This window comes from Acartia tonsa, chromosome 3, assembly GCF_053477335.1.
Source record: "Acartia tonsa isolate MP-2025a chromosome 3, ASM5347733v1, whole genome shotgun sequence".
NCBI lineage: Eukaryota > Metazoa > Arthropoda > Copepoda > Calanoida > Acartiidae > Acartia > Acartia tonsa.
Window position 1 is genome coordinate 54,227,953 of NC_137262.1, and position 25,334 is coordinate 54,253,286.

The 25,334-nt window shown below is 31.0% G+C and overlaps 1 protein-coding gene across 2 annotated transcripts in view; it reads left to right on the forward strand.

Annotated features, from left to right (window-relative positions):
• The window catches only part of LOC145314586 (fibroblast growth factor receptor 3-like), a 24,406-nt gene extending 3,570 nt beyond the window's left edge, over window positions 1–20,836 (forward strand). The window contains exons 4-7 of one of the 2 annotated variants that reach the window (XM_080154565.1): window positions 4,062–4,135; window positions 4,482–4,560; window positions 16,191–16,257; window positions 17,819–20,836. In XM_080154565.1, the coding sequence (XP_080010691.1) occupies window positions 4,062–4,135; window positions 4,482–4,560; window positions 16,191–16,257; window positions 17,819–17,898 (300 nt within the window). In that variant the 3' untranslated portion in view covers window positions 17,899–20,836. Of the gene's footprint in view, window positions 1–4,056; window positions 4,136–4,481; window positions 4,561–16,190; window positions 16,258–17,818 lie in introns of both variants that reach the window. The other variant, XM_080154566.1, reaches the window with a different exon arrangement.
• Window positions 20,837–25,334: the final 4,498 nt, after the last annotated feature.

Below are 25,334 nucleotides of genomic sequence, written 5' to 3' on the forward strand. Positions count from 1 at the left end.
CTGGGACCTATGTGAAGCTTGCTTAAATTCGCGAGATTTCAATCAGTTATGTAGTATTGAAATCTTAAGCTAAGGACACAATTGACCTTATTTTTTATATAATATAAAATTTAAATAATCTTAAATTAATATCGGCTACGCCCCTAGAGGCAATTAAAGTAAGGTTGGAGGGGTTGACACTCAACTTTAAAAAAAATAGGGGCTGGGTTGTTTTTTAAAGGTACCCTCCCCCAAAATAGTTTTAATTTATACACCTTCCCAGGACCTATGAGAAGCTTCAAAGGGAAAAAAGTTTTGCTTTGAAATCAAGAATTTTACTTTCTATGAATGAAATATTAAAAAAAATTACAAAAATTTTGGCTGGTTTATAAAATCATGTTTACAGTTTATGATATCCTCGTTACCGACTGTTATTTTTAGTTGTTGCAATACGTCCTAATTTATTCTAGAAATCACTATTTCAAATTTCCGTCTGAATAAGATTGATTTAGTAATAATTGCGGTTTCTAAACTTTTTTTATTATTTTATTAAAAAAATTTGTCTGCTTATAGCTGTTTAGATTATGATGTTCACAAAATACACTGAAAATAATATTTAGATTATTGCCTAAGCCATTTTATTTTTTGAGGATACAGGGTAATCCTTTTACCCCTACCTTAAAAAAGCCTAAAACCTGACCTAAACCACTTAACTCATAGAAAACTTCCCTTAAATTGTGGAGGCATCAGTCCGCTGTTTATGAGGTCTTACTAAACAAACGGAGAACCATACACACACTAATACTCTTGTAAGTAGGTTAATTCTCGTCTGCCCTTTTCTTTATCGCTGTAATTCATTTTGAGTAAAACATCTTATAGGTAAATGATACTTAAATATTTCATACCCAGTGAAAGTTAAAATCATGTCTCGATTAGTCCAAATAATTGTAAATAAAATTTAGGGAAACAATTTTCATAAAATGAATTAATTTTTTAATTGACCCTTATATTAAAAAAAGTCTTTCACAACTTTTTTTTATTCAGCAATATATGGACACCAATTAGGGAAGTTTGTTTCCCGTCCTTCATTCATTCATTAACAATTAGTAATTTATCATAACTCCGAATACATCAAATAGAAGCAGAAAAAACAAAATATGTGTATAAAAGTAACAGGATGTCTATGTGTCTATTTAACCGATAGACCGATATGAGCTGTTTATTACACTAGTTCCGAAAGTTTAATCATGCCTTTTCTCATTTGTTAGCTTATCAACAATGGGGACTTTATATGCATTTTGATTGGTTGGTTCACTATGTTGAGTGTCCAAACTTTTCAGCAAATAATTGTAATCTACATATATAAAAGGGTAATTTTGTGTATCACCATTGGTGACGTATATCAATTTATTGACCATTGTCTTATCCCTTTAGATCCCTGGCTTAAATGCTTAGGGCTAAGCATCTTAAATTTCTAATGTGAAATTAAATAAAAACTTCACTTAAAACGTAAAAGTTCTCATTATTAGATGCAAAGTAATTTATAATATCCAATCGATATTGCAATAAATTTGATTTATTTCCATGATAAATCTATGAATGTAAACAAAAAGTATAAACCAAGGACGAAATTATTATGTACCCACTGCAAAAAATGTGTCTTCATCTTATTATGTCAACATTATTATGATGATATTAATATAATGTCATTAAACTATTGATATTAATTCAGCTATGACTACTTTTTATTAGATCAAAACAGTTTAACAGAGTAGCTATAACAGCTTACCACACTTTTCAATACTGATTGAATAAGTGACATATTAAAAAATTCGAGTTTTAAATCGAAATATAAAAGCACCAGAAAAGGAAGATATTTGTTTTAGAGATGCAACACATTTATTTAAAAAATGAATTATTTGTATTTTCTGTTCTCTCTATGTATGTGTAGTGATAAAGATACTAAAAAACAAATACTGTAACACAGACAAATAACATTATTAAAACTATATAACTTTCATGTCCCTGCCAAAAATAACTGCTTAAATCACACGTACCTCATCAATTTATATATTCATGAATAAATCTATCTTTAAAATATTTGCACTGTTCAAGTATTATTTTAAAAAATCTTTGTCTTCTATGTTTTGTTTGAGAAATTCATCAATGAAAATTCATTGTAATTATAGCAATTTTATTTGACATTTTCACATGTATACTCAGATAGGTACATAGAAACAGAGGTTTGCAATTACTGCCGCAAGATTTAATTAATTTCAAATATATTAATCGCAAATTATTAGTAAAAAACAAACTGCCCTTTTTCCAGGAACACTAGACTGTGAATTATACTTGCAAGACTTAAAAACATACTGTCTCAATCGGTGTCTTAAAACTTTAATAGTTATTTCTCGCATCGTATTATAAATAGCTTTCCGCGGATATAGAATGTACAATTATGAGATTAAAACCAGTTTTTTTAGCCTCGAGGTGCCGAAGACACCGGCTAAAAAAACTGGTTTTAATCTTATGATTGTACATTTTTATATTAGTTGAAAGCTGGATATAATACGATGCTAGACATAGTTTTTTCGTATAGATTAGAACCGGTTCCTATCCACCGGATTCGAATAAATACGAGAAATATTTTTATTAAATCTTGATTGGTTGGCTCAAATATACCAGTGTTCAAACAATAAAAAGACAAGAAGCTTTGTTTATAACAAGATACTTTATCTTCTTTGTTGTATGTGCTTCAAATAATCCTCCATTGTCTTATTCCTTGAGATCTCTGCCTTTTGCGCTAGGTCCTTGAAAAATTTGAAAATATGTGGAAGTTCCACATGTGGAAGATTTTGATATATAGATTATAGTAAAGATATTTTTGGAATAATGAAAGTATTTTGTCTTGAAAATGATAATTTTTGAATTGTGGAAAAGTTTGAGGCAACATATAATTATTTAATGCATACATACTGATTTATAAATAAAGTGTAAATATCAACATAAGTAACTTGGAAAAGGAGGTGTCATACAGTCCAAATCATCCTATTTTAATGATTTTGTATCATTAAACATCATTAAAATAAGAATTACACATGTAACATCAATTAAATATTGTCTTACATCATATACTTATTATTTTTATTATAAGAATTTCATAAAGTCAATTGTAATAAGATAATAAGAAAAGTAAAAACGCTGAAAAAATATCAGTAATGTAACAAAAAGGGGGTGTTAGTTAATACTCCCCTAAAAAAAATAATTTTTGGGCTTTGTCTTCCATTTTTTTAAATTTTCTACTAAGGGCTTACTCCCCCTGTCAAAACGCTGTGCACGCCACAAGTGATTTAGATCATCTATTTTTAGGGATTGTCAATAAAATAGTTCACTTTAATAATTTTAATTGAAAAAAAACTCATTTGTCAGCAATAATTTACTAATTTAATGGCAATGTCTGCCAAAATTAATATTCTTTGTGCTTGGTCACATTTAGTGTTACAAATTAAGTGAAAAACAATTAACCTTGAATCTACATATTTACCTCTCCTTTCTTCCCTGAAAAGCATTAAAATAGAAAGTTATTATATAAATAATAACTAGATTGTAATTGTATGTTTATTTAAATCGATGAAATTGTTATTTGTATACCTTCATACATTTATTATAAAGAAGCAGGATTAATGTCTTTCTGACAGTTAGTATATGGGAAATACCATGGCCCATAAAATGGCATTAATGCCCATTTTCTTTCACGGTAAGGTTCTTACTTTACCTTTTAAAAAATAATCCGACATTGGACTGTTTATTAAAATAGTCCTTCAAGTTTTATAATATCGTTTTCTTATTCGTTGGCTTAACAATTTTGTGGACATTTATAAAATATTGATTGATTGGTTCATCAAGTTTAGTGTCCAAACTTTTCAAACCCCTAATTGTAATCTATATCAATGGGGATGTATATCAATTTAGTATTTTTATCCAAAGGGCTGTTGTACATTGCATTGATTCAAATGAAATTCCGATACACAAATGCAAATTTTAGAATGACTGTTAAAAATGAATAACTTTAAAAATAGGAGTACAGCGGGAAATCAGGAGAAGGCAAAATTACCTCTTATGATCCAAGAAACGGCAGAGTTACACTTATGTTGAGGTAATGTTTAAAGATTTATAAATCCTTATATAAAAGCAACAGGATCTGTTTTTGTCTGTCTGTGTGTATTGAAGGATCTCTGTAATTGCTTAACCGACATGGTTCTCCTTTACAGTGTAGCTTCTGAAAGGTCCTTTAAAGGTTTATAACTTTAAGTTGGTGGGTAACACCACCCTCCAAAGTTAAATGATCCCATCAAAAAAAAATTAAAAAAAAAAAGTTGAGAGTTAGGGGATTGACTTAATTGATAAATTTATATAAAAGTGTGTAATTAGATGAATATGTTAAAAAAATGAACATCATCGAACTTTGGTGTATATTCATGTTTAATGCTATTTTTTTCAAGTGATGTCGGCCCAGGAGATGAAGGAACTTATACTTGTGTTGCTAAAAATCCTTATGGTGAAACTTCATGCTCTTTAAATGTAAGTTTGTCCTTTTTCAAAAGGGAAGTTACTCTATAATTTGCAAATTAGTTTGTTTGTACATAATTAGAACGTATATATGATATTTTTTCTACAACTTCTATTTTTTTAAAAGTGTTACTACACTTTAATCGTGTCAAAAAAGTTTGTAGTCCATAATTAAAGAACTATAGTGAACATACATTTGTGTCAAGGTCCGTCTAATACCTAACCCTTGTGAACGATCCTAACACTGCGGGGCTTTGTTATGCCATACATAACATTACCTAACCTAACCTAAATTAATAAATTAATTAACAAATGATGTTTTTTTGGTTTCCATTAACTATTATTAATTACTTTGAAGTATAACATATAAGTTCATTATCTAATAACCAATGGATGACAAATAAACCTACCTTAACAGTTAAAGAGAACCTTTTCTTCAAAAAATGCCTATTTACCCCTCATTTTCCGTACACCTATAAATTTAAATGTTAAACTAGCATACCTCCACTTTAATATAATTTATAACAAGGAAAGGAAAGGTATAAAACAAACACACATACTTTTTATGGTGATCAACACACTTCACTCATAATTTGTACTTTTTTTTCTTTCTTTTCTGCTAATATTTAGTATAGGCATCTCTGTTAAAAATCAGGTACCTTAGTTTGATAATAATGCCATGGGGGAATTTCTTAACTTGGGAAAGGCTCTATTCACTTTAATGTACAGTTTTAATTCATTGACTAAAACTGTTACTAGCATAGCCCAGTTTACAAAAGACACTTTTAAAGGTCAACAAAAACAAGCAAAACCCAATATACTTTGAAAATTGTCGACTTAGGTTTTTTAACTTGGCTCAAATTAACACCGAATGAATATGAGATTAGTCTATACACTATCTAGTTTACCAAGAAACCTACATTTACAAGTAACTATATTCTGTTAATGATGAATTTTAAGTTTTACTTACTTATATTAATGAATATAAGGAGTATAATTAAAGAAGCATTTTTAAATATTTTATACAGTGCCATAAAAGACCAGTGCTTAGTACAAGTCACCGTTTACATTTAACTGAAAGATTTTTCAAGAAATGTAAAAAGTTTCAGGAAAGTCAAAACAATCTAAGACGTTTGAAAAATTGAGAAACATAGATACGCTTTGCATTTATGTAATGGTGCTTTCAAAACTTTATACTGTTTTTATAGTGTAAATACTCTGCAAGCCCTGTCTTTTGGTCTGTTTCCTTTCATTAGTTTAAATTTTGCTTTGCTTTTAAAAATGTAATATTAAAATAAGAAAAGGTTATTAAATAAAAGATACAAATTTTTGGGCCCTTTCACACAAAGTTCCTTGTTAAGCACTAACCCCCTTAAAATGAATTTAAAATAGACTTAAAATAAGGAAAGAGGGTGGTTTTGTGTGTTTATTTATTACTTTAGGTCAAGATCAGATTCGGTTATATTTGGTACTAAATAGCCCCACGTGGTTCGGGCACCGCAGGTATAGGCCCCACAGGTTTTTGGTTAGGCATAAAGCAAAGGAAGACAACTAACCTCCTTCTCATTTTCAATTTATTAAAAAATGAAGGGAGGGGTTTACCAGTGTTAACTAGGCACTCTGAGGGAAAACAACAATTGACATATTTTTCTGGAAATTTTTTGAAATCTATTCAAAACGAAGCTATGTTTACCTGAAAGACACTGCATTTGTCTATAGGATATATTAATTTTGAAACTCCCTAAAATTTTGTTGGGGTGAACTTGACCTTTCCAAAGCTTGAATCCTAGGAAATCCGCAATCTCAAATTATTCATGGAGTAAGGGATGTTTTGTCATAATTTCGGCCATCAAACTGACTTTAAATATTTCTATATTTTTATCAAACAATTTCTAAAGCAGTAGACTGTGGGTATGTCCTCTATGATCTTGTAAACAGTAGGACCGATCGCTCTTAAATTTTCATGAAAGCTTGGTATCGGCCAAGTAAAGGTTTTAGTCAATTGGCCCCCTAGTCCCCATCCCTATTAGTACTTACTTTTCACAAAGCAAAATAAAATATCCCAATATATCTTATCCATTATACCTGTTATAAAATTCTTTTTGAGAAAAATTTAAGCACCTGTAATTTATTTGCAGATAGTAATCACGTTTTGTTTACATTACTAGCAAAAAAGAAAAGGTTTATTGCTTAAATTTTCATTATTCTCATTTATTCTGAAATTTAAAATTAGAGAAATGTATTAGTTTGAAATCTGAATGCAAAGCATATTAGAAACTAGAATAAATTTAATATTAAAAGCGATAAACTTAAGCAAATCTGTAATATAAGGTAGTAAGTTTTTATTTGTTTGTTAATATCTTGCATACTACTATGTATTTCAAATATGCTGCAAAGAAAGTATGAGCAGGTTTTTATCTATTTTATTTTCAAATTGAAGTTACCCCTAGAGGCTTGAGTTGAAGCAGCTGGTATTCTAATAGTATTTTAGTACAATAATAAGAAAACTACATTATTGCTGATAAAATATAAGTATTTTTAAAAGCGAAGCTTTTCTATAATTAGGGTCGGTCCGTCCGTCCGTCACTCCGTACGTCCGTCCGTCCGTAACGGATAGCTTTTTTCGTTAATTTAGGCATGTTAGAATTATCCTATCGATTTCATTTTGCATGGTGATTCCTATAGCAGTCAGGTACGATTTAGAAAGCGTAGCAACTCTATAATCGTTACCAAAATGTCCGTACGTCCATTTTAAACATGTTGATTTTTTTACTTTTATAACATCAAATTTTTATGTGATCTAATCATCGGATTGATCTGATTTTTGGTTTATTGATTCCTGGGACAACAAAGTATAATGTAATAAACGAAGCAACTCTATAATCAAGTCCTAAAAATGTAAGTATGTCTATAAACATTATCCTGTATCAAGCAGTTTTTTAACAAATTTACTTACAATTTTGCTTTGACTCTTATACATTTATATTAGGATTATTCAGTTCTGAAACTATACAAGTGTTAATGTCCGTTTGTCCTACCGTTTCAGCGCTTCGCTTTTATGGATGTTGTCATCCTTGTTTTTACATAACTTCCTTTAACAGAAAAAAACTTTTTAGAAAGCAGTACATGTTTTAAGTATTTAAATCAAACACATACTGTCAGTGACGTATGAACCCTACGTTAAAGAAAATCTTTGCTTACAAATGAATACACTGACATGTTTATTTTTTCACCCATATTCCTTTGAAATTATTTATTTTTCTGCCCAAAGCATTAAAATGCAACGCCTCAAAAAGCTTTGAGGAAAAGAAAAAACAAGAATAATCATGATTATTACAAGCATATCCACATAAAACTTATTGAATAAAACAGATTATACCTTATATATCTTATTCCAAGACTGTCAAATACTTTTCTAAAGTCTAAGTGTACAACAAAACAATTACTAATATTTACAATCTACACATATAAACTTTATAGAAATATTTTTTGTAGGAAAGTTATTGCTTTCTGCACCTTTTTTCTAAAGTAAATTATCTTAAAAAGAAGTAACATTAGATTAATTATTTTCTCTTTTGGACATTTAATTTATCTAATACGATATCTTTGTTAAGTTCAAGATACTATTATCATCCTAAAATCTATTTTAAATAGTTTATTGGCATTTACCCTCTGGCTTCGAATACAGAGCCTCACGTGCTAGGGGTACAGCAGCTGGTATATTTATAAAGTGAAAGAGTAGCTGCGCAACTAAAAATATTTGCAAAAATGCAAAGTGAATTGGAAGGTTACTGAATTATTTTTTTGAGGGGAAAAATGTAAACGCTGAAATATTTGTAGCAGAGTTTCTTTAAGAACTAACTTTTGCGGATTTTTATCGGTTCAATGGTTACCGAGATCTAAAGGGACGGACAGACGGACAGACATCAGCTACTTTGCATTATAGATGTGTGATTAAAATGCAATTACCCAGTTAGCTGACATACAGATTGCAGGTTATCCTCTAGAATTATACTTCCAGCCAGGTGTTTAGTGACTATCAAAATAAAAAATTTGCTGCTTTATGCTTATATATAAAAGTTGACTGTGCAAAATTAACAGCTATTTTGCTAGATTAAAGAAACGCTTTTTGTATGTTTTAAGTTGACTTTAAATGTCACGCACTGGACATTTTTCAATTCTAGACATACATCAGGGATAGGGGAATGTATTTTAACTAGATATATTTCAATTCTAGACATATACACAGGGAATCAGGGATGGGGGAATATACTTTAAATAAATGGAATACTTTAACAGGATAAACCTGGGAATTTTAAATCACGGGGTAAAGGCAAAAATGCTGTTTTATAAGTGGCCGGTTGAGCACTGATAACCCACTCCCCTTATTTTTGAAATAATTTAAAAACAAGGTAGAGGATCAGTTTTTTCCTAAGAATAACCCCTTGAGACTTTAAACCTGTGGGAAGACCTAGTTTTCATTATAACCTAGCCTCGTTTTATGTAATAACTAACAATCTGAAAAATATCCCCCCCCTCCCTTTTATTTTCGATTTATTTTAAATTAAGGTAGTGGATTAACAATCTCTTAAAAGGATTTTTTGTATAATAGCACCAAGATTTCAATTCACATTAATCTATTGATGATATTATGACTGAAGTCTTTTGTAAATATAATTACAGCACTTTAAACCTGTGGGAAGACCTGGTTTCCAATATAACCTAGCCTCGTTTTAAGTAATAACTAGCAAACTGAAAACTATCCCCCCCCCTTTATTTTCATTTGTTTTCCAAATTAAGGTAGGGGATTAACAATCGCTCAAAAGGATACTTTGTATGATAGCACCAAGATTTAAATTCACATTAATCTATTATCTAATGATGATATTATGACTGAAGTCTTTTGTAAATATAATTACAGCTCAAATTGGAAAGAAAATTGTATAAGCATACTAAACATTTATTGCATATGCTTATATCTTAATTCATAAAAACACAATTTTAGAGAAAAGTCTGAAATCGAAGTATCAGTATCACTCATTTGAAGGCTACAAGTTTTTACAAAGATTAACACTTTCAAATTCTTTAGGCTAAAAAAGTATGTAGTTAATTTTTATTTAAACTACACGAAAGAAAACAAAAACAAAAAGACTAGAGTGGTAGAGCACCTTGAAACATACTCCGTGTCTTAAAATTTAGGTGTAAAGCGTTCATTAGACAATTAGACTCTTTGGTTGCACGACCTTTGTCTGGAAGTCCTAACTTTGCATGGTAATCAGTTGCACCTTTTTATGGGCCAAGACATTCCCCTATTCTTGCTATTGACGTCAGGCTGCTGACGTAGCAGCAGTTGGTACCATTTTTTACGTCCCTAGTTTGACGTGGTGTGGTTCAGACTTGAACCCGAAACCTCCTCTCAAAAGCAATACTATTTATCGAACTTTCCTTTAAATATCTTCAAAACGTACAGTAATTACTGTTTACTGTTGATCATCAAAATTGTCCTAAAAAGTTATTGATTTACACCCAGGCTTAACCTTAGAAAATGTTAATTCAATGCTCAGACATCTCAAATATTCAGGTTTTGCTAAATAGAAGAAATATTTTATTGTGATTTTTGTAATTTACATTTTTGTACTTTCTGTTTATTACTTAAGACAGATAGTCTAATGATTATTCTCCGTCTTTTGTGCTGTAGTCTCATCAACATAGACCGAAGTCATAATTTATTATCTTGTAATGGGCGTATTCTATCATAAATATCAACACAAACATTGGTTACATAGAAAAATAAGTTCCTATTTGACATATTTGAATCTAATAATATTTGGTAGAATTTAGAATAGTTTAATATGTACAAATGTAGAAAAATGAAAGCGTATGTTGTTAATCAAAAATTGATTGCGATGAATGGACAGTTACAGACATTAAACATTGTTAGAAAAATATGTAAAAAAGAACACACCTGTAGAAGTATAGCTATTCTATGACTAGATTATGTCCTTTTGTTACTTCGTTTTTTTGTTGAACGTGTACATGGTTAACTTTCTTGTTTACTAAAGGATTTAAAAATTAAAATAAAAAACATAATTTGTTGAATGAGAGCTTTCCGCTGTTTTAAAACTAGTTTTATTTTCTCCGGTATCAATGTTTTTATTTTCATTTTAATATTCGTGGAAAATTGTCTGTAAAACGATACTATACAGGATTTTTCAGTATGGCTGAGAACCTGGTCTAATCCAGCGGATATTAATTGGTTTTGAAGCTATAATGGAAAATATTAAAACAAAAGTTCATGTAACAAAGACGACTTTTAAACTCATCAATTACAATAAAATGAAGAATTCAACAATTTTACCTAATTTTATGAGACTTTCATTTTAGCACAATAAATCCACAACAAACGGAATTCAAATTGTAAAAGAAGAGAATATTTTAGTTTTAATTGTTAAGAATTAGTTTGGCAAATAGCCAGGAAATAAAAAAAAACAAGGGTAAACATTTCCATAAGAGAAGCAGAACATAATTACAACATTTAAGCATAACAAGAACAATAAGATGATATACTTTACTAACCTAACCGCAATTTTCTTCTTTTCAATGTAATAATATAATTCTAATGTTTATCTATAATATTTTTTTCTTCCGCTTTGTCTATGCCAATAGAACTCTTCTTTTAGATCTTCATTTGTGACCATTACGATTACAGCTACTCAATAATTTACAAAACATATATACAGTGGCACAGTCATTCATCGGGGAGGGAGGATTAAATGAAACCATAAGGAGTTGAAAAAGGGAAGGCAGGCCGTCCCAATTTTATTTTTTCGGGAAGCGTTGACACCCCCTATAGACGTCACTGCATGTGCATATACAATATACTTAAGTTATTACAATGTGTTATAAATAAATAATTATAAAATGCATTCCCTTTGTCAATGTTTTTTACAACACATATTGCGTTAAAAAATTAGTTGCATTTTGTGTAACGTGTAAATATTTAACCTTTTAGTATAATATACACCTGGAAACTAGATAACATTGTGTAATACAAGTAGCACAGCTATACTATAGGTAATGTTATATGGTATGCCCTACCCACTTTCGTTGCTTTCCCTCAAAGTGCCTATCGAGCACTGAAAACCCACCCCCTTTTTTTAAAAATAAATTGGGATTGTAAGTTTTTTCCTATACCTTATCCCTGTGTTGCTCTAACCCACCCATATTTAAACTATCCTTACCTTAACTAAAGTGATAAGAATTAAAAAAAACTTGCCCCTCTCTTATTTTTATTACTTTCAAAATAAGGTAGGGGAGAGTTCTGAGCTCGACTTGGAGATGCGACATCCAAATTTCAAAATTCTTTGAACATACAGACAAGATTCTTATAGAAATGCTTCGCATCTAGTTCACTTTATTTATACCCTCTATAAATTTAACACAATATAAGACTTTAGTCTAAATAATGATTGACAGTTTATAGCAATTATCGCGCGCACTACAGGGCATAAGACACAGATAATATGGTCAGCCCTCAGGCAGTTTTAATGTATTTTTATGCATTTTCAAGCCTGTTATTACCAATATAACACTATATATGGGTAATGTAATACTAGCCTATCCATGGTAATCTATATGTGATTGAATATTGTTATATGCTTATATAAAACATTATATCTATTGTTGAAGTAATCATGTAACCATTATGTAAAACTAAGTATACCTACAGCCATAGCTATATTTACGTCACAAGTTTAACATACAAACACCTTATTAAACAGACAAGGACTAGATCCTGGTAAATAGTTGTCGCTATAACTTGCACTTCTTAAAATCACTCAGTTATTCATTGACTCTTGAACTATTAAGTTCTTCTCCTGGCTTAAAGGTAATGATCTTAGTTAATTTAGCATGCATTGTAGTTTAATTTAGGTTACTTAGTACTTAGCATGAATTGTGCCTAGGTCTTACGTTAGAGGTCTAACACTATGCACAATTAGATGCTTTGGACTTAAGGCACTTTCCTGTCCTACACTACTTATGTTTATTATCTCCTATCCTGTATCTTTCATACTTAACTGATTCACTTGTAATATAAATACACTTTATAAAACCATCTTCCTTCTTATGTGCTTGATATACTTATATGATATAGATCGAACATCATAACCAGCCATTTATTCTTAATTTAAAGCAATATAATACCGTGCGTGGGTATTTGTTGAACAGCCACGGGTTCAACCAAATTCGTATTATACTTGTGGGAATAAAAGGAAAAGCATTCTTCACTGACAAGCCGACTTTGAGAATGCCTATGTGTATTGCAGTAAAAGTAGGATTTAAGTAGTACTCATAGAAGAGCGATCTCCATACCGCAGATTTTGGACAAGCGCCCCATTCGCACTACCAGACTTGTCACTTTGAGGTATACCACCTCATTTTCTTGTACCATAGTTAAACTTCATATAAATATTTTAAAGAATAATAATCTCGAAGACGAACAATATTACATTTTAATATCTTTTAAAAAAATCTTTTAAAATAAATAAACAATTTAAGCATGTGAATGTAATTCATTTTTAAAAGTTTGAATGATGCATACTTACATTTTAAATATTTCAACTTTGTGTTTATTTGTAAATACTTCAAGTACGAAAAATGCATAAAAAAAACAAGGAAGACAGATTTCAATTTTTAAAAGTTTAAAGATATTTTTAAATGCAAATATTTCTATAATTTTCTATGATTAGGGTATGTAAGTCCGTCCTTACGCAAAGGTTAGCTCCTAGTTAATTTAGACATTCTAGAATCTTTCTATCGGTTTCAAACTTTAGATTATGACTACTGTAACAAATAGGTACTATTTAAAACGTTGCAACTCAATAATCGTTACCAAAAGGAAAATAAGTCCATTAAAAGCATTCAGATTTTAAACTTTTTTTAACAACTATGTATCTTCTTATCTTTTAAACATTAATTCCTATGACAACAAGGTACAATATTATTATTGAAACATCTCTACAATTAAGTACTAATAGTGTAAGTTGTTCTATACAGAATCCTATATTTATACAATTTTGCAGCATGTTTATATACAATTTGTCTATACTTTTGGATAAATATTCTGCTTATTAAGTTTTGACTCTAAACAAGAGTTCATCGTACATCGTTTGTTCTACCATTTACTTTAATGGATGTTATCATCCTTGTTTAGATAAACCTATAACATATAGATTCTAAAGCCTTTTATACATACGAAGTTAATGTCGACTTTATAATTAGGATTTTATGACACTTACAGTAAGTAACATCGTAACCTGACATCCAGGTATTCAAAATACAGATTTTGAATTGTGATTAATTGAATGACGGAAAAGTTTGAAGCAAACAAAGCTTTTCTTTTTAAAATTATCATTTTTCATACAGATAAACGGACGGTCATGCCTTATTAAAATATGTGCTCTATTTTTACTTGCGAAGCAACTTTATAATTGCAAATGTCTGTTAATCATTCCGTATGTATGTTTGGAACGTTACTCGGATGAAATTTATAGCCGTTGAGCATCTTCTCCATAACTCACTTTATCACTTTAATACATGGAAATATTAATTTGTAGGGAAAATGCAAAATTCTAGTCTGTTGTATAAAGTTATTAAATCAATCTACATGTAAGCTACTTTGTATTTTAGACTTATATACTTCTGTGCTTCGTTAAGTATGAATGTTGTCATCCTTGTTTAGAATGCAAAAAATAGCTATCTACTTGAAGGATTGCTGAAGTCAGCAAAATTTGACGTATTTATGACGTAAATATCTTATTCATGCTTTACTTATTTTCACAAAACACTTTTTAAAGACACGGAAAGCTTAATATCATTTTCTCGTCATTTTGGTCATTATTAAGTAAATTATATGTTTTTAAAATTTTAACGTATTTTTTAGTAGCGAAGCTACTCTATAATTCGCTTTGTCCGTCCGTCCGTCAGTCCGTCAGTCCGTCAGTCCGTCAGTCCGTCAGTCCGTAACGCTATGGGGGAAATGGGATTTACTCAGCCCCTATAAAAGATAGAAAGCTGAAATTTTTTGACAAGATTCCCATCATTAAGGAGCACAATTAACTATAAAACATCAATGGCGGTCGGACGGCTTTTTAGCAGGTTTTAGGCTATTTTTTTATTTTCCACATTTTTCCTCATATCTTTGGTGTTTATGGTCCGATTTTCAAAATTTTTTCAGTTAGATATATCGAAATTAAATTTTCCGTCGTTTAGAGACCCAACAATGACGGTCAGACTGCCTTTTTGCAGGTTTTTGGCTATTTTTATATTTTTTACATTTTCCCCCATATCTTTGGTGTTTATGGTCCGATTTTCAAACTTTTTTCAGTTAAAGATATCAAAATTAAATTTCCCATCGTTTGAAGAAAACAACAATGACGGTCAGACTGCCTTTTTGCAGGTTTTTGGCTATTTTTATATTTTTTACATTTTCCCCCATATCTTTGGTGTTTATGGACCGATTTTCAAAATTTTTTCAGTTAAAGATATAAAAATTAAATTTCCGGTCATTTGAAGAAATCAACAATGACGGTCAGACTGCCTTTTTGCAGGTTTTTGGCTATTTTTATATTTTTTACATTTTCCCCCATATCTTTGGTGTTTATTTTCAAAATTTTTTCAGTTAAAGATATCAAAATTAAATATCCCGTCATTTGAAAAAAACAACAATGACCGTCAGTCCCATTCACGAAAGTTTGTGCTTCGCTACTTATGGATGTTGTCATCCTTGTTTATATTATTATTGCTAAAATCTGTTTTAGTCTTTTTTAGGCCGGTCTAGCATCAAATAACTTGGCACACTACATATTTTTTTGTAATTCTGTGACATTTTATTTTCCAAATGATAAATCAATAAATGTAGATGAATTACCAAACAACTACCTGGATCCACCTGTTGGGGACCTTTTTCGTCTGCTAATAAATTTTTTTCTGCTCTTTTTTAGCGACTTGGCTGTGTTAATATTCCCGAAGCTGTTGGTTGATTTTTAAAGACCCAATTGAAAGTCAGCATAGGGTCCTCGGGATGGGGGCATAAAGTTATTTAAACCTTTCCCCCTCTAGTGTTTTACTATAATTTCCAAAGTAACTTTTCATATTACAAAAAGTTACTATTCAATAAAAGACACAAGGCTACAGTATTAAGTTAATCCAGAAATAGATTATCTAAGACTAAGACAGTCCAATTTCTTAAGATAATTAATTTTCAAGTTTCAACAAAAAGAGTTGTTGTTATTTTCTTATCTTAGAGCTACATTTCATTTATCTTTCAGCAAACTTCTTTCCTAAACTTTCAAAATAATTAAGAAAATCACAAAATACATTTAATATTTAGAAAAATTATAAAACTTTGACTGTGAAATATACTTGTACCCAAAGTTTTATTAGCAAGTCTTGTTATTCGTTGGCCTTGAAACTTTGGGTACATTTAGTGAATCTTGCTTTGTTGTTTTCCAAACTTTAAAATTAATATTTTAAATCTACAGAAAATGTAATTTTGAATATTTATTGTCCATTGTATTATCCCTTAAGGCACCTGGTTATTGGTTTGTTTGTTGTAATCTGCTATCAAGTTTTTATTTTAGATTGGCCAGGAGGGTGAAGAAAAGCAGACAAAGAAATGGAGAAGACAGAAACCTATTCTTCCTAAAGGTATGAATGTCTTTATGTTCTTCAGTCAGTCTTTCTGTTAATATAACAAACACTGAACTCTTTTTATTTTTCTGTATGTCCTTATGTCTATCGATCTATCTAGGATCCTGCCTTACAAACCTGAAGGCCTGCCATATAGATTCAGATGGCTATGCTGATTATGTATCTATCTATCTACCTATCTAGGGTCCTGCCGTACAAACCTGAAGGCCTGCCATATAGATTCAGATGGCTATGCTGATTATGTATCTATCTATCTACCTATCTAGGGTCCTGCCGTACAAACCTGAAGGCCTGCCATATAGATTCAGATGGCTATGCTGATTATGTATCTATCTATCTATCTATATAACTATCTATCTATCTAGGATCCTGCCGTACAAACCTGAAGGCCTGCCATATAGATTCAGATGGCTATGCTGATTATGTATCTATCTATCTACCTATCTAGGGTCCTGCCGTACAAACCTGAAGGCCTGCCATATAGATTCAGATGGCTATGCTGATTATGTATCTATCTATCTACCTATATAACTATCTATCTATCTAGGATCCTGCCGTACAAACCTGAAGGCTTGCCATATAGATTCAGATGGCTATGAAGATTATGTATCTAGCTATCTACCTGTATAACTATCTATCTATCTAGGGTCCTGCCGTACAAACCTGAAGGCCTGCCATATAGATTTAGATGACTATGCTGATTATGTATCTATCTATCTAGGATCCTGCCGTACAAACCTGAAGGCCTGCCATATAGATTCAGATGACTATGCTGATTATGTATTTATCTATCTATCTATCTAGGATCCTGCCTTACAAACCTGAAGGCCTGCCATATAGATTCAGATGACTATGCGGATTATGTATCTATCTATCTAGGATCCTGCCGTACAAACCTGAAGGCCTGCCATATAGATTTAGATGACTATGCTGATTATGTATCTATCTATCTACCTATATAACTATCTATCTATCTAGGATCCTGCCGTACAAACCTGAAGGCCTGCCATATAGATTCAGATGACTATGCGGATTATGTATCTATCTATCTAGGATCCTGCCGTACAAACCTGAAGGCCTGCCATATAGATTTAGATGACTATGCTGATTATGTATCTATCTATCTACCTATATAACTATCTATCTATCTAGGATCCTGCCGTACAAACCTGAAGGCCTGCCATATAGATTCAGATGACTATGCGGATTATGTATCTATCTATCTAGGATCCTGCCGTACAAACCTGAAGGCCTGCCATATAGATTTAGATGACTATGCTGATTATGTATCTATCTATCTATCTATATAACTATCTATCTATCTAGGATCCTGCCGTACAAACCTGAAGGCCTGCCATATAGATTCAGATGGCTATGCTGATTATGTATCTATCTATCTAGGATCCTGCCGTACAAACCTGAAGGCCTGCCATATAGATTCAGATGACTATGCTGATTATGTATCTATCTATCTAGGGTCCTGTCGTACAAACCTGAAGGCCTGCCATATAGATTTAGATGACTATGCTGATATGTATCTATGTATCTTTCTATCTAGGGTCCTGCCGTACAAACCTGAAGGCCTGCCATATAGATTCAGATGACTATGCAGATTATGCCAGACTACATGGACTTTAGATACAATTTAGTAACTTATAATTTAATTTCAAATTTTCTTCTCTTCTAGAAGAGCATCAAAAGCAAACCCTTTTCCTTTTAATTTTCAGTTTTTGAACACAATTCTTATTTTTTAAGATGTTCCTTTTTATTTAAATTCATAACGCCCTTTTGTGGGTTTGTTAGGGTTCTTCATAAGTCTGAAAATACAAGTGGGGGACATTTGCTGCTCTCTTAGATAAAAACAAGGATGACAACATCCATAAAAGCGAAGCTCTGAAACGGTAGGACAAACGGTCATTAACACTTGTATAATGTCAGAACTGAATAATCAGAATGCAAATGTATAAGAGTCAAAGCAAAATTGTGAGTAAAGTTGTTGAAAAACTGCTTGATACAGGATAATGATTATGGACATACTTACATTTTTAGGGCTTGATTATAGAGTTGCTTCGCTTATAATATTGTACTTTGTTGTCCCAGGAATCAGTATACCAAAAATCAGACCAATCGGATAATTAGGTCACATACAAATTTGTTGTTAAAAATGTAAAAAAATTAACATGTTTAAAATGGACGTACGGACATTCTGGTAATGATTATAGAGTTGCTACGCTTTCTAACTCGTACCTAACTATTACAGGAATCACCATGCAAAATTTGAAATCAATAGGACAATTCTAACATGCCTAAATTAACGAAAAAAGCTATTTAAAAAAGTAAAAAAATCAACATGTTTAAAATGGACGTACGGACATTTTGGTAATGATTATAGAGTTGCTACGCTTTCTAAATCGTACCTAACTACTAAAGGAATCACCAAGCAAAATTTGAAATCGATAGGACAATTCTAACATGTTTAAATTAACGAAAAAAGCTATCCGTGACGGACGGACGTACGGACGGACGGACGTACGGACGGACCGACCCTAATTATAGAAAAGCTTCGCTTTTAAAAAGGGGATTCTACATTTTGATTCCTAACTTAAGGATCTGTCTTAGTAACTAATTTTAATTTTAAATTGATTGTTTAAAAATCTTTAAAAAGTTTTATATAACTAACTATCAACCTTAATCTGAATTGTTGTCTACAACTATGAAAATATCTAAGATAGATCCTTCCAACTTTATATTATGATTTAATGTAAATAAATAAAATTATGAATTAATAAACTAATAGGTAAACCATGTTTAATTATATGCAAGATACGTAGATATATTGACAGGGGAAAATTTGTCGTCATTTCATGTTGCTAACATGAACCTTATTAAATGGTCAGTTCGTTCATCCAGTAGAAGGGGGGGGGGGATGGGGTAAAGGAGATCGATGGGGATATCAATATTTTAGCCAGCATAAAGGCAGTGAGTATAACTGTATTAAATGGCATGAAAATCTGGTGCAACATCCAAGTAATAATATATCGATTGTTCTTATTCTGCTGTTAAGTTTGTACAGAAATACTCTAATGTACATTATAGACAGGATATGTTCAATTTTATGATGTACTATAATAAAACTAGTGATTTACAAGAACTATGCTCACATTTGTACCTCACTTAGAACAGTAAGTGCGTCATAGATAAGCCTATCTCAAATAAATATGGTTATAACTGATTCTATCAGGTTAAGACATTAGTTTAGTGTTCCTACAAATACGTTGAAAATACTTCAACTCTCGCTACTAAGTTCTAAACTTTTATTAGTTAATTTCATCAAGTCTATTTTTAATTTAAGTATTCACTTTTAAGCGTAAAGTTGTCCTTGTTATCATCTCAATAATATTCATGATTGCAAATTTAGTGTAAATAAAAAATATATTTTGTCGCTTCATAGAAACACCATACACACACCGTGCCGGTACAACCAATTTGACCGCTCACAACCATTCCCTCACTAGTGCTTCTTAGATCGTTACCTGACTTAACACCCCTTCTCTTATTCCCCCTCCCTTCCCCCATAAATAATTGTTAAACTTATAAATAGGAAATCTTAATCATTAATATCTCAGTAACCGTTATTTTTAGACTTTATTACTTAATAATGCAGTAATTCAAAAACTATATAGTAATAAGCATTGTTATAATAAAAAAAACATATTTTTTTATAAAAACGTATGAGCTGTTGTTATTGCATTAAAACAGAAGGAAAAATGCATGAAGCAGTGACCTATATCCTTATAGTTGGAGGAATTATTCTGGCTTTATTCATAGTTTTTATTATGAAAATTTTGCTAAAAGAATGGATTAAAAGACAAGATGCTAAAAAGTTACAGAAAGCTGAAGGAATGGAAATTTCAAATGTTTGCTAATAATTTTTTTTACTGTAAAAAAATAATTCAAGTTATTATAATTTAGTTATTTATCGTTTCGTATAATAGACAGTTTTACACAGATTTTATTATAAAAAAAAGATTCAAACCAGTTTTATTAGGGAAAAGGCAACAAAACTGGGATTATTTTTTATGATATTTTGTTTTAATACTCGTAAAACTGTCTGTATTACGATGCTTTACATGATGTTTCAAGATGGCTTGGTACTAGTTCTAAACTAGCGGATATTAAGCCATACTGGAAAGAAAAATCTGAAAGGATATTAACTAAAAGTTCTTCTTTTATATGCGTTTTTGCCAGTTTATTATATTTGAAATTTCCATATAAAAATAGAACCTGGTGAGATAGAGAATTTACAAAGTTGTCACACTGTGGAGGACGACATCCAAAAACAACAATATAACGCTGACAGAGCTATTTTTACTGTATGATAGCGGTTTCAACACATTTTTGATCGATAACAGAAACACAAAAAAATACAGTACAAGACAATTCATCCATCATCAGTGAAAAAAATTAAATCCTACTTAATATTTATCTAAATTATCTTATAATTCGAGGATTTTTAATTCACATACATCATTATCATGTTATTTTGTTGTAAATATATATTTGTTATTATATTATACATACTTGTTTTTATTTGGTATTTTTAATAGTAATAGCTATCTAAGAAGTCCAAAAATAAACTGATAAAACTCCAACAAGTAAGACGACCTTTAAATTCTAATCCTATTTATTAAAATTTTTTTTCTTAAAATATAAATAACTCCTTTTCAAGGAAAGATTAATTTAGGTTTCGAAATAGAAAATAGATTAATTATAAATCATAACCACAACAACGATTGAGTTTTGCTGCATTGTTTGGAAGCTGTATGGTTTAAGGTTATTTTATGTTTAGAAATAAGCCTTTCTATTCTGACCCTCCTCTAAATAATAGGAGCGCAGCCGCTAGTTGCTTAAAAAGTGATTAATTCGTTTGCCAAATTTTATAAAAAAAACCTTTATTCGCACAAGCTATGCAAAATATTTATTTGTCAAATTAATGAAAAGAAGATTATTGAGAATATATAAAATTAAAACTCACTAAACCTCTCAACATTAATATAATAATCAATTTAATTTATACATATATGGAATTGAATGCTTGTAGTCTTAGAGTAAAAATCTGAGGATTAATCTTGTTTTTGGCTTTTCAGAAGCAATATACGGTCGGAAGGAATAGAGTAGTAGAATCGCACATAATAAATACGCAAAACTAACATTTTAAACCAAAAATGTTCGAAAAAGGTGTGACCATAAAAAATGTATATATCCGTTCAAAACTTATTGTGTAAAGAATAAAATAATCAGGGGTAAAAGGATAAAAGAACGACCCCAATCCACCACCTTTACCACATCCCCTTCCCTCTTATATACTATATATGAACGAACTCACCAATAAGTGATGTCCATGTTAGCAACCTAAATTGGCGACAATATTTATAACCTGTCATGATATCCACGTATATTCTATATCCATTATCTTACTGTAAAAAAATTGCATCCATTTAAATCTAAATGTTTTTTCATAAACATCAAACATACCCAATTTCCCTGAAAGAATAATAGCTCTTGAAAATGGCAAAATACCAATACATATATCTTAACACAAATAAAAGGATATGTAAATTATTTCAGAAAGAAATCCTTTTAATGATAAATTAAAACTCGAAATAGGGTTGCGGCTGTTATTTTTACACAGTAGAAGCCTAATGTACGTGGATATTATGCCATTGGAGAAATTTAATTTAGGTTGCTATTTCCCCTGTCATTTATTTATCATTTCGTTCACTATTAGGAGGAGATTATAGTATAGTGGGAATGCTTAGACCCAAAACAGTCGCATTTAATTGCTATGCATGTTATTTAGGTTCTAGACAAGGGTCGTGCAATCAAAGGGTTAGTTGTCTGCATTGTTTAGAAAGTTAATTCTCTAAAACCTACCATAAAACAAGTGTTATAAATTGTACTTTTAGTATCCATTATTTTTTCTTCAACTTTCTATCAATATTTCCCTGTTATAATAACTGGACAAAATGCCAATCATTTCAAACTATATTTGGTTAACTTCTTAACAATGAGTTTTCCTAGGGTATGGTTTGGGATTAAGAAACATATCTCACAAAAAAAGGGAATCAGCCTTTTTAAAAATTCTATCAGTACAAAATTTCATCATTTAAAATACAAACTATTCACTTTTCGTTAATTTATTTAACTCATGTGAATCAATAAATTCTACACATTTATTTTAAGAATATACTTACTGATATATTATTACAATACTAAGAAGTACATTGATTCTTGAAATTATAAGCTTATAATATACAAATTGTGTTATGAAACATAAAAATTATGTTATTTTCTGGCAGAAGTACTAATTTTAGAACATGTTAATTATTATTTAAAAGAAAGTTTTCCCCAAAGAACTTAGAACAAAGAAGTATGCATAAATTTGACCTTGCACGTTGTTGAACATAAATGCTTAAAAAGGATGACAACATCCATATAAGCGAAGCACTGAAACGGTAGGACAAACGGACATTAACATTTGTTTAGTGTCTGAACTGAATAATCAGAATATAAGAGTATAAGAGTCAACGCAAAACTGTAAGTAAATTTGTTGAAAAACTGCTTGATACAGGATAATGTTTATGGACATACTTAGGACTTGATTATAGAGATGCTTCGCTTATAATATTGTTTTTTGTTGTCCTAGGAATCAATATACCACAAATCAGATCAAACGGATAATTAGATCACATAAAAATTTGTTGTTAAAAAAGTAGAAAAATCAACATGTTTAAAATGGACGTACGAACATTCTGGTAATGATTATAGAGTTGCTACGCTTTCTAAATCGTACCTAACTACTACAGGAATCATCATGCAAAGTTTGTTAGGACAATTCTAACATTCCTAAATTAACGAATAATATCTGTCTATCTCTCTCGGACGGACGGACGGACCGACCCTAATAATAGAAAAGCTTCGCTTTTAAAAATGCACAAAAAAGAGTAAAACCTTATTATTCTAAACTTAACCCTTACAGATCGGGGGGGGGGGGGGCTCCAAGAGCCCCCCCCTCTAGTTTTTTCAATCTCATTTTTTTTGTAGGTAAGATGGAGTGCTGTGACTTCATGACTTTTTAAGTTTAGTAATTATACGTCGGCAAGAGTTGATTTTATTAGGATATCTGGTCTGTGTCGGTCGTGGTGTCCGGTCAAAGTCGGTTGGGTAGCACCAAAATTAGAAAAAATTTCTAAAAAAATCTTAATTTCTACATTATGACTTTTGTGTATAAGGAGAAACCTAAAATTTTTTTGGTGAATACTTAGATATCAATGACCTTCTGAGAAAAAATGTGTTATGACCGTTTGACCGCTCCCTGACCGACTTTATGACCGATTTTTGTCCGGCTTTTACTACAGACATATATCATGAATATCGTGGCTTCTATTACAGCTAGAATCCTATAAATTTTTTTGGTAAATCCTTGAGCATCATCAAACAGATAAAAATATTAATCGGCGCCGCCAACCGCCGTTTTACCGCCGTAACCGCCGAAAATGGCGCTTTCCGTTATTTGCCGTTTTTTGGCGATGATCAGAAAAAGTAATTTTTTTGTTATGAAAAATAAAAGTTCGTCCAAAAATTTGGTCATCCTAGCTGCAAAATTGGCCGCTTTACAGCTGTTTTAAAATTTAGCGGCTGGCCGCTAAAAAGCGGCTAAGGAGCGGCCTGGCTGCTATGACTAGAAAAAGTAATTTTCTCTAAAAATACACATGAACCACCAGAAAAAAATTTTACGTCTTTATCTGTAACAGGAGCCGAGATAGAGGGGGGGGCTCTTGGAGCCCCCCCCCCCCCCCCCCGATCTATTAAGGTGGGAATTGGGGCCCGAGCTGTAAGGGTTAACAAACATATCAATATGTATACCCAATTTTCTCTCATTTAGACTAAAGTTAGACTAGATAGGAAATAGTAAACAATTTCTTTCATTATGAATCCTAAACTCACAAGTCTATAATCAAATGTATGATTTTCAAATGTTTTCAAGAGATACATAAAAAGCAATAAAGCATTCTATTATCTTTCTTTTGTAAATAAATTATGTCCTATTATGTTAGCCTATAATCTTTGTTACATTTGGACGTAATTGTTCTCGTTTTCATAAAATAAATTTTCGAGTTTCTCTAATTTAAATTCTAAAATTTAACCTTACTCTGAACAATTCCTTAAAAGGGTAAAATAACAAGGAAGAATTTTTATTCAAATTACATGGATGGTTGTGTTACGATATTGCCATATGCGTTCGTTTAAATCTTAAAACCATTCCTTTTTTTTAGAACTTGCAGCTAGCTGCTACACACCCTTGAGTCCTCTAGGGGCATTTGAGGAAAGGGAGAACCGGTGTATACACTCCAATTTCAATTTTAGTTTACTAAGAAAAGTATAAGGTTAAAAAAATGGTGGAGCTTTTATTGTATGGGCGGTTTCTCTTGGGAGAGTTAGGTACTCTAAGTTCAAATCTTCACTGGACCTTTAAGTAGCTTTACTGTCAAGAAGAACCTTATCTGTTAGCTGTAAGCAGACTCTCACACCCTTAGACAAACATCCTATTTTTTTTATATATATGAATCAAATTGCACCAAGGTACATTATGCTTTCATAGAATGACAATGTTCTGGAGAATTAAAGAGTGGCTATTCCAAAGACGACCAAGCTATTTTTTTTTTTTTGGGGGGGGGGAAGGGGGATAGAGGGGTTTCTTGGTTTAATGTGGGTAAACATCCCATTAACTAACCCCCCACCCACTTTGACGTCTATTAGCTTACTTGTTATTTTTTTTATAAAAATCTTCAAATAAAACTGCAATTTTGTACCAAGCACAAAAAGATTACATGGTCATTTTATGGTAAGAGAAATTATGACCCAGACTTAGGTGATCCTAGTTTCCAGAATTTTATCTTCAAATTAATACGTTTCTATTTTTGATTCTGTATAAGAAACTAGCGGCTGTGCTTTTAACATCTAGGTAGAAAAATAGCCTAAACCCATACCGGCTGTACTTATGAATAAAATAA